This window comes from Cololabis saira, chromosome 5 (genome assembly GCF_033807715.1).
Source record: "Cololabis saira isolate AMF1-May2022 chromosome 5, fColSai1.1, whole genome shotgun sequence".
NCBI lineage: Eukaryota > Metazoa > Chordata > Actinopteri > Beloniformes > Belonidae > Cololabis > Cololabis saira.
In genome coordinates, this window is record NC_084591.1 from 41,073,642 (window position 1) to 41,091,812 (window position 18,171).

Genomic DNA, 18,171 nt, shown 5'->3' on the forward strand with positions numbered 1-18,171 from the left:
CCAGTTAATAATTAAACATTACAATCTGTAAATATGCTGTATTAGACTAAAGATAGATTTCTGAGGATCGTCTGGAGTATTAATTGCATTGGATTTGGGTTTTGTAAAGGAGGGGACATTTGTCACAGTGATGATATATGATAAAAAAAAATGGAAATGTTATCAAGCAACCACAATTCACTCGATCGTTGCAATTTCTATAAAAATAGGAACTTTTTAAATGTGTTAATCTCAATGAATTTATTTAGTGTTACACAAATTAGACACAAAATGTAAAAAAGAGATCAGCTTATGATCAGAATGCTCCAAACATCACAGGATCAGAATATGTATATACGTTGTACTTCTTATACTAAATACATTTTAAGTCTGTACATAACCTTTACATGTAGAAAATCTTGTTTTCATAAACGAAACAGGACAAAAAACATCTAAATACAAAGACATTTCCAGAATAAATCTATGTGTAAAAGCGAAGCACATTACTAAACATATATGCTCTTTTTGTGATGTCTTGCATAATTTGACTTTAACATCACAAACCATCTTGTCTGCTGGTTAATATCCATAATTGTGTTAGAGCACCATCTTGTGGAATGATCAGGCATCAAACATGACCCCTGACATGACACCATTTACAAAGCAAACAAAGCACCAAAAGCCCTTACACGACTACACCAACTATAGATCTGAAACGTCATCTGATCCATCCGTGTTTACATTACATTTTGACTACAAAACCAGCTGTTTTCAAACAGACACCATCAGAGATAAAGGCGTTCATGGGTAAGTTCTGGCCTGGTTGCTGGACATTGTTTGTGCACCGGGATAAACCAGGAAGCCAGAAAACGTGGTGTACCTCCCCTGGTTGCTGTAAACGGCGTAACGGTCATCTTGCTGACTGTACAGCCACACTTTGTCAGCCCTCCGGAGCGACAGCAGCAAGCTCTGACTCTGCATCTCCCGTCTCTTTGACGTGTCCTCGTCGAACACCATCGCCTGCACCTCTCCGTTACCGGTCATCAGCTTCACCGAAAGAGCTTTGCGAGGGTGTTTTCCCACCGTGAAGGCAAAGTAGTATACCCCAGGGAAGTGACATGTGAACAACCCAGAGCTTTTGTTGAAATGGCCACCTATGTTGACGTAATCCACATCAAAGGTCAGAGGAGGCTTGTCATGATGTCGGCTGTTCTGACCTATGAGCGTGGATGTCCGCGCCACTGAGAAGGCGGACTGTGGTGGATCCATGGCCTGTTGTCTGCTCCTGGAGTCGGCCTGCGGTGGGCAGTTTGAGTGGGACTGTACTGGTGCAGCGAGGTAGTTGCTGATGTAGCTGGCCGGCTGGACGTCAGGGTAGACGAGGTAGCCAGAGAAGGTGATGTAGGGGCCAACGTTACTGTACAACGCATACTTGGGGTCCTGCTGCAAACGCAGCCACACAGTGTCCATCTCCTTCAAACTGATCATCACGCTTTGGCTTTGAACCTTTCTCCCTGCCTTGCGGTAATCGTCGTAAGCTATGGCCTGCACTTCCTCTGCATTCTTCACCAGAATGACAGAGAGCAGTTTTTGGGGAAATTTTCCCACGGTAAAGGAGAAATAGTAAGCTCCAGGGATGCGACAGCGGAAGTGACCGCTGTCTGGGTTGAAGTCCCCTCCGACGTTGACTGAGAGCTTGTTGAAAGTCACCACTTTGTGCTTTCCTCCCACCACACTGCTTGTTCGAGTGGCAGAGAAAGCAGAGCGCAGATCTGGCGCTATTTGAGGAGGGTGGAGGGGTGAAACTGCTCCAGAGTAGAAGCTCACCATGACTAAACATGCCAGGTAGGAGGAGTGTGTGCTCCAGTGAGCTAAAGACAATGAATAAAAAAAAAAATGATAATAAAAAAAGCTGTAAAATTACATTTGGGAAAATAGACAGTGAAAGGGTCATCAAAACATGTTAGTTGTCATAAAATGAGGGTCAGGCAGGGGTGGATAGTAACAAATTACATTTACTCACGTTACTGTAATTGAGTACTTTTTTTGGGTAATTTGTAATTTTCTAAGTAGTTTTTGAAATATGTAATTTTTACTTTTACTCGAGTACATTTTGACCCAAGTATTTTACTTCGCTACATTTGAACCCCCTCACGTTACTGAGTACAACATTTATGGTGAAAATCTTGTGGGCATTTTATTGTGGTTTATTGTGAATAGCAGGATCCTGCGGGCATTGGGCACTTTATTTTGTGTTTGAATACTTTGATTCTGGTTTTAGTGTTGTCGGTTGGACAATATGACTGAAAATAGTTTGCACTTTACAGTACAGGTTGTGACTGTCCTTCTTGTCCTGTTCTGCAGAAGTAAAAGGATCATGTTACTGAGCTCAGCTGAGCTTTTACAAGTGTGGATGTGTACTTTAATATGCCTCAAAGTTAATTAAAACAACTTGTGCTGGATTTGATTCGTGACTCATCCTTTTTTTGCATTAAATAACTGAAAGTAACTTTTACTCAAATTACATTTTAAATTAAGTACTTTTGTACTTTTACTCAAGTACATTTTTAGATGAGTACTTTTACTTTTACTTTGAGTAGGATTTAAGCAAAGTAAAGATACTTTTACTCAATTACAATTTTTCAGTACTTTTTCCACCTCTGGGGTCAGGACACCCAGAGAACTCAAAACAAACATGAAGGGAGTGACCAGACACAAGAAGTAAATATTTTGGAAATACTTTCTGTTTTGCTAAGAAGGCAAAGGAGGAGAGCTGGTTTGGTCCAAAGGCCATATATCCCAATGTCTGTACGCCTGAAGCTCACAGTTATCACAATACACCTTACTTGTATAATGATAACAGAAGCAAAGGGTAAAAATAAATCTTTCATTTTAGGATGTCCCGAGAACCATAAACGTTGCCTCCTCATTTCTAATGTAATCTACTGCTACTGTAGCTTCATATTTGGCTCAGATATGAGGGTGCTGGCCATATCATCCAGACTGTCAATCAGTGGCGTCAATTCAGTCTTACTAAGGTATGGCAAAGTTACGAGTCACAGAACTTAACTAGAGTATCAATCAACACGTCCAGCAAATACTCATCACAGAAGTCTGATATGTAGCTTATCTGTGTGGTCAAGAAAATTGGAACTTTTTCAAATGCAGTCTCGCTCACTGCAAAAACCCAAAATCTTACCAGGAATATTTGTCTTATTTCTAGTTAAAATGTCTAATTTTTAGTCAAAAAATCTCATTACACTTGAAACAAGAGTCATTACCAGAAAAATAACTTGTTATTTGACCATTTTCACCTGTTTCAAGTAAATTTTCACTTGAAATAAGTAGAAAAATCTGCCAGTGGAACAAGATTTATCTTCTCATTACAAGCAAAAACATCTTGTTCCACTGGCAGATTTTTCCCACTTATTTTAAGTGAAAATATACTTGAAACTGGTGAAAATGGTTGTTTTTGAGTCTTGTCTTAAATGTAATGAGATTTTTTTTTACTAAAAATTAGACATTTTAACTAGAAATAAGACAAATATTCTTAAGATTTTGAGTTTTTGCAGTGTATAATAACTAGTGAAATCGATCACGTTGTTCTGATTTGCATTTGTGGTTATTCTATATGTATGAAGTAATAGAATAATCAATACAAATAGACGCAGAGTAATTCCATAAATGTATTTAAAAAACAAACATTTACATTTTCCCTTGAAGCCAAGGTGTGGCGGCTGCCATACCTTGCCATACCCAATTGACGCCCCTGCTGTCAATGAGAATCTGAATAAAGCTTGAAAAGGAATTACAATATGTTTTCTTTTGCATAGAACATATTTTTTCCAAATGAAGCCATATTGCACACAATTGCGTTAAATGACTTATGAGGACATAAAAGAAAAGACTTCCAGATTAAATACTCAGTAACTCCTCTCAATGAAGTTTATAAGGAAGTCTGGGTAGCGTTTGTTGATATAAACTCAAGCACTCGGTGTGAGCAGCAGCCCCTGTAATGTGGTTGATGTGTCTGTTCTCCCTGCGCACTGATAGAAGAGACAACATTATGTGATGGTTCATCTGTTCCTATGTGTGCAAAACAATGGAAAATTTCACAGGGTTAGTGGGGTGGGACACAGAATCGAGCGCCAAAAGACACCACTGAAACAAAATCAGTGATTCATTACTTTAAAGTGTGCATGACTTGATTCAAATCAACCAATTGTTATTTTTAACCATATCTCTGTGGGAATTTGAGCTTTTACAGGTATTAAATGTATTGATATTCATTTTGCCTTCATATACTGTAGCGATTACAACTTGCTGAAGGTCAGATGTGTGTGTGAAGAAGATCCATTATCTCGACAAAATGAGTGGAACTGTGCAGCTGGATGAACCACGAGGCCCATAAGTAACTGCAGCCTCATTTAAATAATTCAAAAATAAATTATTTTCTTTGCAACATGTATCATTTACATGAAGCAGAATATGAAATGAGCTCTGAGATGCACTGAAGATCAATAGCCGACAAAATAATTGTTTTATAACATATATACTTTGCCAAACCACAATCTAACATTTAAGAATTATATGCAACAATACTATGAAATAGAATGGATTTCAATTCCATCAGTCGACTTTAAGACAAAATCCAACTTCACAATAAAATATTGTACCATACATTCATTTTTTTTGTCTCATTTCTGTTTCTAACAATCATTTGGAGACCCCCCAAACAAAAACACATGATTGGAAAAATTAATAACATTTTAAAAAATCAGAAAGTTATTAAAAACACACACAAACAAAAACCCCATAAAACTCACCTGTTGAGCTCAGTTGGGAAAGAAATACCATGCTTTTACTCTGTCAGTTCCTAAAATAAAGTTCCTGCGAGTCTGAAGCACCGTTAATGTAACAGGTCTGACATCCACAGGAACAAAGCTTTTGTCCATACAGAGGTGTGAGGAGGAGGAGCTCTAACCAAAACGGAGCATAAAGACAGAAAAAAATTAAATAAAGAAGAAATAATGAAAAAGGATCCAAAAAAAGCAAAGCAAAAACAGAAAATCATATTTTATTGATGTAAAACTGGATATTCACAAAGAAAATAAGAAGATTCTTTTTAAAAAAACAAAAAGCTTTTCTTCCATACTCTGAACTAAAATCAGTATTTTCATATAAACAAATGTTAATCTGTAATTATTTCAAATATTTCAGGAAAGTTTCCTTTAAATGAATAGATGAAATATATGTAGCTTTACATTTCAGTCAGTGCTTCACTTCCTGTTCTACATCTGGGCAAGTCAGTTTCATTTGAGTTATTATTATTTTTATTCATCATCATCATCATCATCATCATCATCATCATCATCATAAGCTCTGCCTTTGTGTGTATTGTGTGTCTTTTTTTTACTTTTTATTACTGCACATGGCATATTTTGTGCAACAAACCTATTTCTTTAAACAGATGTTTTTGAGATCATCTAAATTGTATTATACTTAAATAAAGGCCTGTATATCTCTAGATTTGAATAGTCAAATATAGTCAAATAATAGCTCAATAAGACGCTGCAGGTACGTAGGGCCACAGTAAAGGTAACAGGTAACACTGTCTTTTAATCTGACACGCTGGTATCCTCAACATGACCAGGTGGTGCTGGCCCAGTTCTGGCCCAGTTCTGGTCCAGTTCAGACCCAGTTCTGGCCCAGTTCTGGTCCAGTTCAGACCCAGTTCTGGTCCAGTTCAGACCCAGTTCTGGTCCAGTTCAGACCCAGTTCTGGTCCAGTTCAGACCCAGTTCTGGTCCAGTTCTGGTCCAGTTCAGACCCAGTTCAGACCCAGTTCTGGTCCAGTTCAGACCCAGTTCTGGTCCAGTTCAGACCCAGTTCAGACCCAGTTCTGGTCCAGTTCTGTTCCAGTTCAGACCCAGTTCTGGTCCAGTTCTGGTCCAGTTCAGACCCAGTTCTGGTCCAGTTCAGACCCAGTTCAGACCCAGTTCTGACCCAGTTCAGACCCAGTTCAGACCCAGTTCAGACCCAGTTCTGGTCCAGTTCTGACCCAGTTCTGACCCAGTTCAGACCCAGTTCAGACCCAGTTCTGGTCCAGTTCTGTTCCAGTTCAGACCCAGTTCTGGTCCAGTTCAGACCCAGTTCTGGTCCAGTTCTGACCCAGTTCTGGTCCAGTTCAGACCCAGTTCAGACCCAGTTCTGGTCCAGTTCTGTTCCAGTTCAGACCCAGTTCTGGTCCAGTTCTGGTCCAGTTCAGACCCAGTTCTGGTCCAGTTCAGACCCAGTTCAGACCCAGTTCTGACCCAGTTCAGACCCAGTTCAGACCCAGTTCTGACCCAGTTCTGACCCAGTTCAGACCCAGTTCTGGTCCAGTTCTGACCCAGTTCTGACCCAGTTCAGACCCAGTTCAGACCCAGTTCTGGTCCAGTTCTGACCCAGTTCTGGTCCAGTTCTGACCCAGTTCTGGTCCAGTTCAGACCCAGTTCTGGTCCAGTTCTGACCCAGTTCAGACCCAGTTCAGATCCAGTTCAGACCCAGTTCTGGTCCAGTTCTGACCCAGTTCTGACCCAGTTCTGACCCAGTTCTGACCCAGTTCTGACCCAGTTCAGACCCAGTTCTGGTCCAGTTCAGACCCAGTTCAGACCCAGTTCAGACCCAGTTCAGACCCAGTTCAGATCCAGTTCAGACCCAGTTCTGGTCCAGTTCTGACCCAGTTCTGACCCAGTTCTGACCCAGTTCTGACCCAGTTCTGACCCAGTTCAGACCCAGTTCTGGTCCAGTTCAGACCCAGTTCAGATCCAGTTCAGACCCAGTTCTGGTCCAGTTCTGACCCAGTTCAGACCCAGTTCTGGTCCAGTTCAGACCCAGTTCTGGTCCAGTTCTGACCCAGTTCTGACCCAGTTCTGACCCAGTTCAGACCCAGTTCAGACCCAGTTCAGACCCAGTTCAGACCCAGTTCAGACCCAGTTCTGGTCCAGTTCTGACCCAGTTCTGACCCAGTTCAGACCCAGTTCAGACCCAGTTCTGGTCCAGTTCTGACCCAGTTCTGGTCCAGTTCTGACCCAGTTCTGGTCCAGTTCTGACCCAGTTCTGGTCCAGTTCAGACCCAGTTCTGGTCCAGTTCAGGTCCAGGTGTTCTGCCAATCCTTGATACCTGCCGAGAAATGCTACTTTGTGGTTCTGCGCATGCGCACAGTCGATTTTTAAAGGTATATTGCCAGGCCCATCCTTTCTTGCACGATGTAATATGGGATGTTGAGTATTTGATCCTTCAAAATACACTACCCATGACATGAATTGCATTACACTTTGTGAACATTATACGATAAACAGAAAAAAAAAACAATTCTATGGCTTTATTTGATATTCATTCAGTCATTCGCCTTTATTTAGCCAGGCAGGTCATCAATAACACATTCTTATTTACAATGACGGCCTGGCAAGAGACAAGGACCACTTGGGAGGGAAAAGAAGTGGGTTTAGGGAGTAAAACCAGTATTCGAGTTGTAAAAAAAAATCAGGAGGGATGGTGGATTTTATCATATGGGGACAGATAATTTGTGCTGATTACAAATAATATAATATATTACAAATAATAGCACTGACCAAAACACCTGCAGAAATACTGCAGGAATGACATAGCAGCAGTTAAATGCAGCCTTCTGTAAGCTTTAAATATCCACTGGGCTTACATCAAATACATCAAAACACAACAATAAAAAACAGTTTTATGAACTTATTAATATGCCTCTGTCCTTCACAGGATAAGTAACATGGATCACTGCAAAAACTCAAAATCTTAACAAGAATATTTGTCCTGTTTCTAGTTAAAATGTCTCATTTTAGTAAAAAAAAATCTCATTACACTGAAAACAAGACTCATCACTGGAAAAAACAACAATTTTCACCTGTTTCAAGTAGATTTTCACTTGAAATAAGTAGAAAAATCTGCCAGTGGAACAAGATTTTTTTGCTTGTAATGAGAAGATAAATCTTGTCCCACTGGCAGATTTTTCTACTTATTTCAAGTGAAAATTTACTTGAAACAGGTGAAAATTGTCAAATAAGTTATTTTTCTGGTGTTATTTTTCTGGTGATGACTCTAAATGTTGAAATAGCAGTAAAACCACATTCATTGATGAAATGACATAAGGGATGGAAAGGGGGATGTCAGTTTTACAGGGGGGATGATTTTGACCGTTTTTATTTCAGGGGGGATGCCATCCCCCCTCATCCCCCCTCAACTCGAGTACTGAGTAAAACACAGTAAAATTGTACCTCTACAAAGGGAGAAAACCATTAGGTAGCATTTTTTGGCAAAGCAGCAGAAATTGTGAGAGCACCGGGCCGTTTCCGGCCGCCTCGTGCCCCTGCCCGCTGTGACGTAACCCGGAAGCCGCGTGTCTGCTGTCACTGCCAACAGCAGGATCCGCCAGCTACTCCCGCACTAAGACAAGATGGCAGGTCTGCCCCGCAGGATCATCAAGGTAATCCCCTCTCACCCACCCGGGCAGCAGCACAGCAGCCGGGGGACTCAAATAACCCCCGTTATCCTCAGGTTAAAGCCTCAATTATGCCTCTGCGTTAAATCGACGCAGAGCCTACGGCGTAGGGTACGCGGCGACGCGCACCCTACGCCGCAGGCTCTGCGTCGATGTGACGCGGGACCATAAATCAGCCCTGAGAGAGTGGGTGCTGCTGCAGGACTGAGCTAATGCTAGCACCGACCCGCTACCGGGGTCTGCTGAAGTAACTCCCGCTGCTTTCAGGGGGGGCAGCTGTATATACAGGCGGGGGTTAGGACACACACATGCACCGTGAGCCCGGCGGGCAGATGTGCGGAGTTGGGAGGCTTTAGTGCGGAGCAGCTGCTGCTAGCAGCTAGTCCCGCTAGTGTTAGCAGGTCCATGGTGACTGACCTGCTGCTGCAGAGCTGCCGTAGTCCCAGTGTGCAGCTCTGCTGCAGAGCTGCACACTGGGACTACGGGAGGGCTTATGGCGTTCAGGGGATTCTTAAATTGCTGCTAGAATTTGAACGCGAGTAATGTTTTTAACGTTAAAACGTAAAGGCCCTTTTGTAGTGTTTTTACTGGGATGAGATGATCAGCCCCTGATGATCATGATGATTCTGATGATCATGATGATCAGCCCCTGATGATCATGATGATCAGCCCCTGATGATCATGATGATCAGCCCCTGATGATTCAATTCAATTCAATTCAATGTTATTTATATAGCGTCTAATACAACAAAAGTTGTCTCTAGACGCTTTCCAGAGACCCATACCCAGAACATGACCCCCGAGCAATTATTACATAAACAATGGCAGGTAAAAACTCCCATAGTGGGAGAAAAACCTTAAGCCAAACAGTGGCAAGAAAAACTCCCCTTTAGGAGGGAAGAAACCTTGAGCAGGACCAGGCTCGTAAGGGGGGACCCTCCTGCCGAGTGCCAGACTGGTGGGTCTGGATGATCATGATGATCAGCTCCTGATGATCATGATGATCAGCTCCTGATGATCATGATGATCAGCTCCTGATGATCATGATGATCAAACCCCTGATCAAACCCCCTGATCAAACCCCCTGATCAAACCCCCTGCCACTGCAGACCTCTGCTGTCTGAACCCTGCCAGGCAGGACCGGCTGTTTTGTCCATTAAAAGCGTCCAGTTTGCAGGTTTCCTCACCAGTGTCCTGTTCAGAGAGAGACTTCCCCTCCCTCAAACCACCAGAGTTTTGATATTGTATGGTAGATGTCATTTTCGATTTAATTTGTCAGAGTAATAATCTTCCGTTACAATCATATTGTTCCCACCACTTTTATGGAGCTCACAGCATATATGTCTATAAGCAATACCAAAATTGGATATTAAAGAGATTAATGTCTCTCTTTTTTCTTTTCTTCTGGAGGGCTCTTATTGCAAACCCATCTTTTTGCTTTATTCATGGGATCCTGAAAAATTGAATTTGAGCAGCGGATGGAGTCTGCTCAAAGCATATTGCTTGTACATTACAGTCACAATTACAATCACAGTCACACCTGCAGAAAATGGAAACTCTGAAGCTCCCGGCGTGCTTGCAAATGTAAAATATGCTTGGAGTCCATATTATAATTATTTTCAACCGTATCATTTTAAACTCTGGCACCTCTAGACTAAGTTTTCTGTCAGCATAACTTTAAAAGCCTGTAAACACTTCTTAACAAGTCCAAGAACCACAGGTAGTTTGTTTTTAATTGGCCGAATTCTTGGAGGCTTAGCCGTTGGCCAGAGCTTATTTAAATTTTGCTGTATGGTGTTTTCTTTGAAATGTAAGGTAGGGTAGGATTCTGTTTACATTTTTTTAAAGATAATTAAAGTAGTTGTAAAATGCTAACTTTGATTGAAAACCTAAGTGCAAACAACACTCTTAAACATGAAATATGATGTCCAGTATCAGGCAACAGTAAGACCAACAGAACATACTTACATTACGGTATGTGTCCAATCCAGTGAATGACAGCGTGGGTCTTGTTCATGTGTTGTTGAAAAAAGAGCAGGAAACTGACAGCGTTAGGATTAGCAGTGCACTAGGGCCAACTTCGCACTGGTCTGGTTTGTTAAAAAGAGAGTTGTTGGAGAGAGCAAGACTCCGTTGACTGGCTAATCTATGTGGCTACCCTCACCTACGGTCAGGAACTGTGGGTAGGAAGGAGATCGCTAATGTAGTCCACTGACATGAGAAGTCTGGTCATCCGGGAGGGACTCAGAGTAGAGCTGCTACAGATACTCACGGGAAAGTATATAATACAATTAAAAAAAGACTTGTTTTACAAGTTTCATGTCTCCATGAGTCTTTCAATCTTTTTTTTCTTCACTACTTTCTGGGGTCTGTCTGCAATTCCATTATCATGGATTCTGTGTGGCTCTAATGTTCAAACCAGAGTCAGATTGAGAACATAAAAATGGACAGCACAACAAGCTGCAACAACCAAGGCTCATTATTTGCTATCATGTGACGACATATATTATGTTGTCTTTCAGTTATTCACCATCTGTTCATCTAAATGGTTTTCTGTAAACATCCACATGAAAATGCTGGTAGAATCTGAAAATGTCTCCAGCTGAGAAATTGAAAAGTAAATGATGGTGTCCTGAAAGTAATTTTTGACTACATAGTTGCCTGTAATTAAGGCTAGTTGCTTGATAATTAGAGACGCACAAAACCACCTATCGAATTCTGATATATATTTCCTTGTATCCTTTGTGGTACTGGCATATATTTGGAAGTATGAAAGGTTACTAACACAAAAAACGTAACTCTCTAAACAATCTGACACAATTGTTACTTTGCTTGGGGATGCCTAAGTCTGAACATATGCCATCTAGTTACATCAGAATTCTGTTACATCACTGATCCGGCGCTGAGTAAAATTATTTAACTTTAACATTTCTATCACCTCATGTAAAACAAACTCAACCCCCTAAAAGTGGCTGCTATGAAGAAGTGTAAAGATGACTAAAACTTTATCTGTATGGCTTATCATGAGCCACTCATTCATTCCTGTCAATGAGGAAATAGTGTGAACTTTGGAAGATTGGTAAAGCCTCCTTTAATGCATATTTTCCAGTGGTGTCACTTTATTCATTTACACAACTGTTTTGTTGTTGTATAGTAAGTTAAAGATATGTACTTAATAACCAAAGTTTCACAGGTGTTCCACAGCCTGCAGTTGGTGGGAAGAGGCAGGAGGGTTGGGAACAGTACTCACTGGGCCGAGCCCTTGAGCCCTCAGAGCGTGTGACTGGGACCGGGAGCCCCTCTCCTGTCTGTGTTTTCACTGCATGGTTTTGTCTGTGGGTTATCTGAAACATTTCAGGAATCTCTCTCTTAGTTACATAGAGGAAAAGACTTTCAAAAACAGGAGTGGTGGTGGGTAAAGGTCAACTGTATCTGTTGATAATTTTTACATTATTTTGTTACTGCTCTTGGTAAAAAGGTGCACAGTTCAAACAGTGAGATAAAAGTTTTTTTTGATTGGAAAAAAGATGACGATGACATTAAACAGTAGGATAATAAAGGTTGTTTTAGCTCTCCTGATGACTAGTGAATAGCAAATAACAATGAAGTTTACTTATAAATATGTGTGTTTTGTGTATATATACAGTACAGACCAAAGGTTTGGGCACACTTCCCCATTTGTTTGAATGAGAAGGTGTGTCTTTCCTTTTTTTAACATCGTCTTGATTAATAAATCCGATTTAGATTTAAAATCGATTAATTGCACAGCCCTAGTATGTATGTGTGTGTGTGTGTGTGTAATAATTGCTCGGGGTCATGTTCTGGGTCTCTGGAAAGTGTCTAGAGACAACTTCTGTTGTAATAGACGCTATATAGATTGAATTGAATATATATATATATATATATATATATATATATAATATAATGAGTTTATATACGTGCCCCACAATAAAGTTATTGGTTTCTGTTCATCACCTGACTGTTACTATAAGCTGGGAGTAACCTTGCTGCAGTGGCTTGATGGTAATAGCACGCAGCTCCCGTAGTGTGGTAGCTGAGTCAGTGCCTCCTCAAAAAGACAGTTACATACTGCACTGCACTGTTTTCAAACTCTCAGCACTGAGCAACCATTGCAGGGATCCCACCCTCCCCTCTGTGTTAAAATATCGCCTACCTCATAGCTAACTTCGTCCTTGTCAGAATAACAGATGCACAGTTTTAGCACGTCTGATGCGTCTCTCATCACCGATGGGGATGATCATGAAACACCAAGCCATGTAGATACAATATAGAAAGCTCATCTTTGTTAGATATCTGCTTTTTTAAATTAATCATTTCTATCTCTTTGCCTTAAAATGCTGAACTATTTTCAAGTCTGACTTGTGAAGCTTCAACCTGTTCTGTCAAAAAACATCCCACATCTTCACAGTCAAAGAAAAAGCTTTGACCTGAATGAATGAATTAATTAATTAATTAATTTTTTATTTTTGTGTCATGTCCGAAGACCCATCCCTTTACGGGATTATAAAACACCAGAAACAGAAAATCATCAAATACACAATATCACACACACTTAATTGGGAGCTGCACAATGTACACCGGAAAAACAAAAATAAATAAATAAATCAAAAACCAGAATGTATATTTTTAAATATATGTTACTTTTCTTCGTTTATCCCACGCTTTCTCCAAATAGTCAGCCAGTGCAAATATTTTATGATCAAAAATCCATTTGAGTCTCTCAGCATCGCTTACCCACATCAAATCCAGATTCTTACATCTATCAAATAATTTTTGACGCAGCTCATGATACAGAGGACAGTAAAATAAAAAATGGAACTCATTTTCAATATCATTAATGTCACAGTAAGGACAAATCCGCTCTTCTTCTGGGACCCCTCGATAACGTCCTGTCTCAAGGTGCAGAGGCAAGATTCCACAACGGATTTGGGCACATAATGATCGTTGTCTTTTAGAGAGCTGTAAGTAATTTTTGTTCTCTATTTAATTTAACAGGAAACTCAGCGGTTGCTAGCAGAGCCCGTCCCAGGCATCAAGGCAGAGCCCGATGAAGGCAATGCCCGTTACTTTCATGTGGTCATTGGCGGACCGCAGGACTCACCTTTTGAGGGAGGCACATTTAAACTTGAACTCTTTTTACCAGAGGAATATCCCATGGCCGCTCCTAAAGTGCGTTTCATGACCAAAATATACCATCCCAACGTGGACAAGTTGGGAAGAATATGTCTGGATATTTTGAAAGGTAAGACGGAGCGTTTTTTCTGTTGACGCTGAATGTGTATGTTATGACGTTTTGTTTCTATCATCTTAAAAAGTCGTGGTCTTTTCCTGCTATCTTAAAATAAATGACAAGGTGTCAGTTTTAACAGTCATTTAGCATGTGTTTTGTCTGTATCCACTATGTATTGTGACATTTGTCCTTTTAATGAAGCATGGAACTTGTCAGTGTCATCTTGTCAAAAGATGAGTTTCTATTTCTTGTGGTGTTGCCTTTAGTTTTTTGTCTAGTTTATTTTTTTTGTTTGTGTGTTTGTTTTCAATCCCAGATAAATGGTCACCAGCTCTGCAGATTCGTACAGTGCTGTTATCAATCCAGGCTTTACTTAGTGCTCCCAACCCAGATGATCCCCTAGCGAATGATGTTGCAGAGAAGTGGAAGTCCAGTGAAGCTGAAGCCATAGAAACAGGTGAATACTGTGGTCTGATCTGGTTGATCAGAGTTATAACACTTTCAGTTCAGCTCCTGCCTAGTGTGGCAGTGGCTTGTTGGTATTCAAGACTTAAAAAAAACCTAATAGACATGATTGTCAAAATGCAATACATTAGCTTGCACGGACAAACACTTCTTTAATATGACTAAAATCCTCCTGATAAGAGCATTTTCAGAAATGTTCAGATTAGGGCTGTTCGATTAATCGATTTTAAATCGTAATCGCGATTATGTAATTAGAACGATGTTAAAACGTGAAACTCGTAAAATCGATTTTTCACTTTCACTTAGCTGCGACAAGTGCCCCATGGGAGAGGCTCTTTAGTGTAGGAGGGGGCGTTGTAACATGCCACCGGGCATCCCTCAAGCCAGATGCGGTAGACCGGCTCGTGTTCCTTGCAAAAAACTTGCAAATGGGAATAGCAAATGTAATGACTGACATTACACACCTCTACCTCCTTCATGGGTTGCATTATTATTTAGCATGCAAAGACCCAGTTTAGTTTAATTAGAAAATGTCTTGTTTTATTTAATTGGAAATATAGCTTACTGTATGTTTGCAAGTGCTGATTTGCTGATTTTTTTTTTCAGAGATAAAACCTTATATTTTATTATATTTTTTAAAACTTTTTTTCAACTTATTTTACAGAGTTTTGCACTTTATTCATTCATTTTTGGTTTAATAAGAGCAAAGTTTGCACTTAAAGCCCAATGGGGCAAATGTTCAATAAAAAAACAGCATATTTGACATAATTTCTTTGCCTTTTGTCAATTCACAAAATAATCATAATCGAAAATCGGATTTTGAGAGAAAAAAAATCGAGATTTTATTTTTGGGCAAAATCGAACAGCCCTAGTTCAGATATTATGTTTATGTATTTTGCTGTGTGTAATTCATAACCCAAAATTAGATTACTGTCCAGTTGTGTTTTGTTATTTTCCCCTATGTATCAACAGAATTTGTGACTAAATACTTCAAGGTGTGTTGCCTCTTAGCCTGTGAGACAACAACCATCAGTTTAAAACCTCTGCTTGAGTGCCACCATCAGGCATGCGCTCTCATTTCCTTGATCATTTAACCAACCCAGTCTGTTTGTTGGGTTGTAACTGGAATAAACTAAACCACTCTGCCTACATGATTCATGATTATAATCCACAAATGGGCAGTATACGGCCCAAGGACTGGACACGTAGCTGGACCATCTCAATCTGGCCCTCAAACAAAAATGATCAAACACAAGCATCTATTTAAAAAATGCCTTTTGGCGAAGGTTATTCATCATGTGATTGAAAACAAAGTCCACACATTATCTTGACATGTAACTTGACTACAGAAAAAAGCGCCGTCTACTTCCAGACTGGACTGGTAACTGTCTCTGCAGTGACGAGTCAGTAATGTACTCCACTTGGACCGACTGCATTAGAAAACAAAATAGTTGACACCAAATGTTTTGATGTTATTCACTATTGGTCACAAATTCACCGTTGGTGTATGTTTGACCAGTCAAACATCACATCCATGTGTTCGAATGGAACAGCAAGGTTTTTCAACCTCTAGCATAAAAAAGAAAATAGATGATCAGCTTGTACACTGAACTTGTGTTTTTAATTGAATAGTCTTTGGGAATTTGATTCTATGAAGAAAAATGTTTATTAGGAATGGGCGATATTTTACAGTTCACGATATACCGTCCAAAAAATTCCCCTCGGTAAGAAATTGCCATCTCGCGGTAAAAACGATAAAGGAAGGAAGGAAGATGAAAGAAAGAAAGAAAGAAAGAAAGAAAGAAAGAAAGAAAGAAAGAAAGAAATGAGCGAGGAAGATAGATAGAAAGAAAGAAATGAGCCAGAAAGAAAGAAAGAAAGAAAGAAATGAGCCTGAAAGAAAGAAAGAAAGAAAGAAATGAGCCTGAAAGAAAGAAAGAAAGAAAGAAAGAAAGAAAGAAAGAAAGAAAGAAAGAAAGAAAGAAAGAAAGAAAGAAAGAAAGAAAGAAAGAAAGAAAGAAAGAAAGAAAGAAAGAAAGAAAGAAAGAAAGAAAGAAATGAGCCAGAAAGAAAGAAAGAAATGAGCGAGAAAGAAAGAAAGAAAGAAATGAGCGAGAAAGAAAGAAAGAAAGAAAGAAAGAAAGAAATGAGCGAGAAAGAAAGAAAGAAAGAAATGAGCGAGAAAGAAAGAAAGAAAGAAATGAGCGAGAAAGAAAGAAAGAAAGAAAGAAATGAGCCAGAAAGAAAGAAAGAAAGAAATGAGCCAGAAAGAAAGAAAGAAAGAAAGAAATGAGCCAGAAAGAAAGAAAGAAATGAGCGAGAAAGAAAGAAAGAAAGAAAGAAAGAAAGAAAGAAAGAAATGAGCCAGAAAGAAAGAAAGAAAGAAAGAAAGAAATGATGATGAGATAGGTTTATAGTAACAAAGGTGGAGTTGAATTAGTATTTTTTTTATCTTCATTTTTATCGGGATAAATGCCAGAAATTATCGTGATAAATTTTTTAGTCCATACCGCCCATCCCTAATGTTTATGGATATTTACATAACCTCCCTGCCACTTAAAAAACTAAGTTCAAATTGAATGTTAATATTTATACTTGCTGTTGTTGTCTCAACAGCCAAGACATGGACCAGGCTTTATGCTGGAAACAAAAATGAAGTGTAAAGCTGCCTAAAAGGTGGAGACACAAGTGAAAGTCAAGTCAACTCATGTGCTGCCAAGACCACCTCCTGCTTCATTTGCATTTAAAGGACACAGCCTTTTATTTTTTATATATATGAAAACAACTGCTGATATTTGGTGATTTTCAATGTACACTATTAATGCAATGACTTGTCTTTGTCCTAACTCACTACTATTCAAATGCATGGGCAGAGATTTTAGATCTACTCACCTGGCTTTCTTTGTCCAATGGGGAGGAAAGGTTGTCCGTCTTATGTCCCACATATTTGGGGTAATAATGTGAGTTTTTGGGGGGAGGTGGATCAGTGGAATAGGTTGGGATGAGAAATTGGCTAGCTGTTGTCAGTATACTATGCTTTTTTTTATTTTTGTTTTAACTTTGTTTTTGTGTCGCTGTTTGTTTAATAAAAGCAGCTAACTACTACTAGTCCACTGTGTGTAGACACTCACCCGGATGGTTTTGTCCTGTGTAGATCCCCCACCAGGACACAATCATTACTTACACAATCTTTTAAGTCACATAGTATCATTATATAAAAAAGTGAGAAGACTTCAAACCAAACAGCCTGTCTTTTCAACCACTCTGTGTAGACTTGGATGTACTGTAGGACCCTGGACGGGGACAGTATGATGGGTACAGTGGACATTGGACCTTTCTTTAGTTTTAGCGCACACAGCGCATGTTCATACACTATAAAGGTTTTTGTATGTGACTTTTTCATCCTCTTGCTGTAGTAACTGCTCTTATTTCTCACCTTCCTTTATGTCATCTCAGTCTTATTCAAGAAGACGCAGTGGTTTACCTGCTCCCAGTGGTATTTATTTCACAAAGCGACGGTTACATTTGAGCCGTCAGTTGTCTGATGATGTGAATGGAATGATGGAGTGGTAGCAAAGAGAATCAGGATCGTCTAATAGTCAAACTCAGACCGATGAAAGTGCTCGACTCTGGGCTTTGGCGATTGTTTTATCTTCAGTTCATTGTGTAAATTCATTCTTTATGAATCTGAAGAGATGTTTTTCCTGCTCTCAGAATAGACTGCTATGTAACAGTTCACCTGCATACTTGTATGTTCTGTAAATAAATTCTGTTGATTAATAAACGCTGATGTGATTTATATTATTTCTTTGTAAATCATACTCTATCCCTTGCAGGAAATTGCTTAAGGACACATTGTCTATGGCATGCGTGTTAATACTACTGTCTATGCATTTTTCAGGGATTATGAATGAATGAATGAATGAATGAATGAATGAATGAATGAATGAAAAACTTTATTTCG

At 39.7% G+C, this 18,171-nt stretch overlaps 2 protein-coding genes across 2 annotated transcripts; one reads left to right on the forward strand and one right to left on the reverse strand.

Annotated features, from left to right (window-relative positions):
• Positions 1-229: 229 nt before the first annotated feature.
• c1qtnf13 (C1q and TNF related 13) lies at positions 230-10,593 on the reverse strand. The gene is made up of 3 exons (XM_061722127.1): positions 10,460-10,593; positions 4,806-4,958; positions 230-1,850 (listed from the first exon to the last, which is right to left on the reverse strand). The coding sequence occupies exons 2-3, from the start codon at positions 4,834-4,836 to the stop codon at positions 781-783; spliced, it is 1,101 nt and encodes a 366-aa protein (XP_061578111.1). The 5' UTR covers positions 4,837-4,958; positions 10,460-10,593; the 3' UTR covers positions 230-780.
• Positions 8,373-17,991, forward strand: ube2na (ubiquitin-conjugating enzyme E2Na). Its single transcript, XM_061722128.1, has 4 exons — positions 8,373-8,476; positions 13,508-13,754; positions 14,059-14,199; positions 16,824-17,991. The coding sequence occupies exons 1-4, from the start codon at positions 8,447-8,449 to the stop codon at positions 16,868-16,870; spliced, it is 465 nt and encodes a 154-aa protein (XP_061578112.1). The 5' UTR covers positions 8,373-8,446; the 3' UTR covers positions 16,871-17,991.
• Positions 17,992-18,171: the final 180 nt, after the last annotated feature.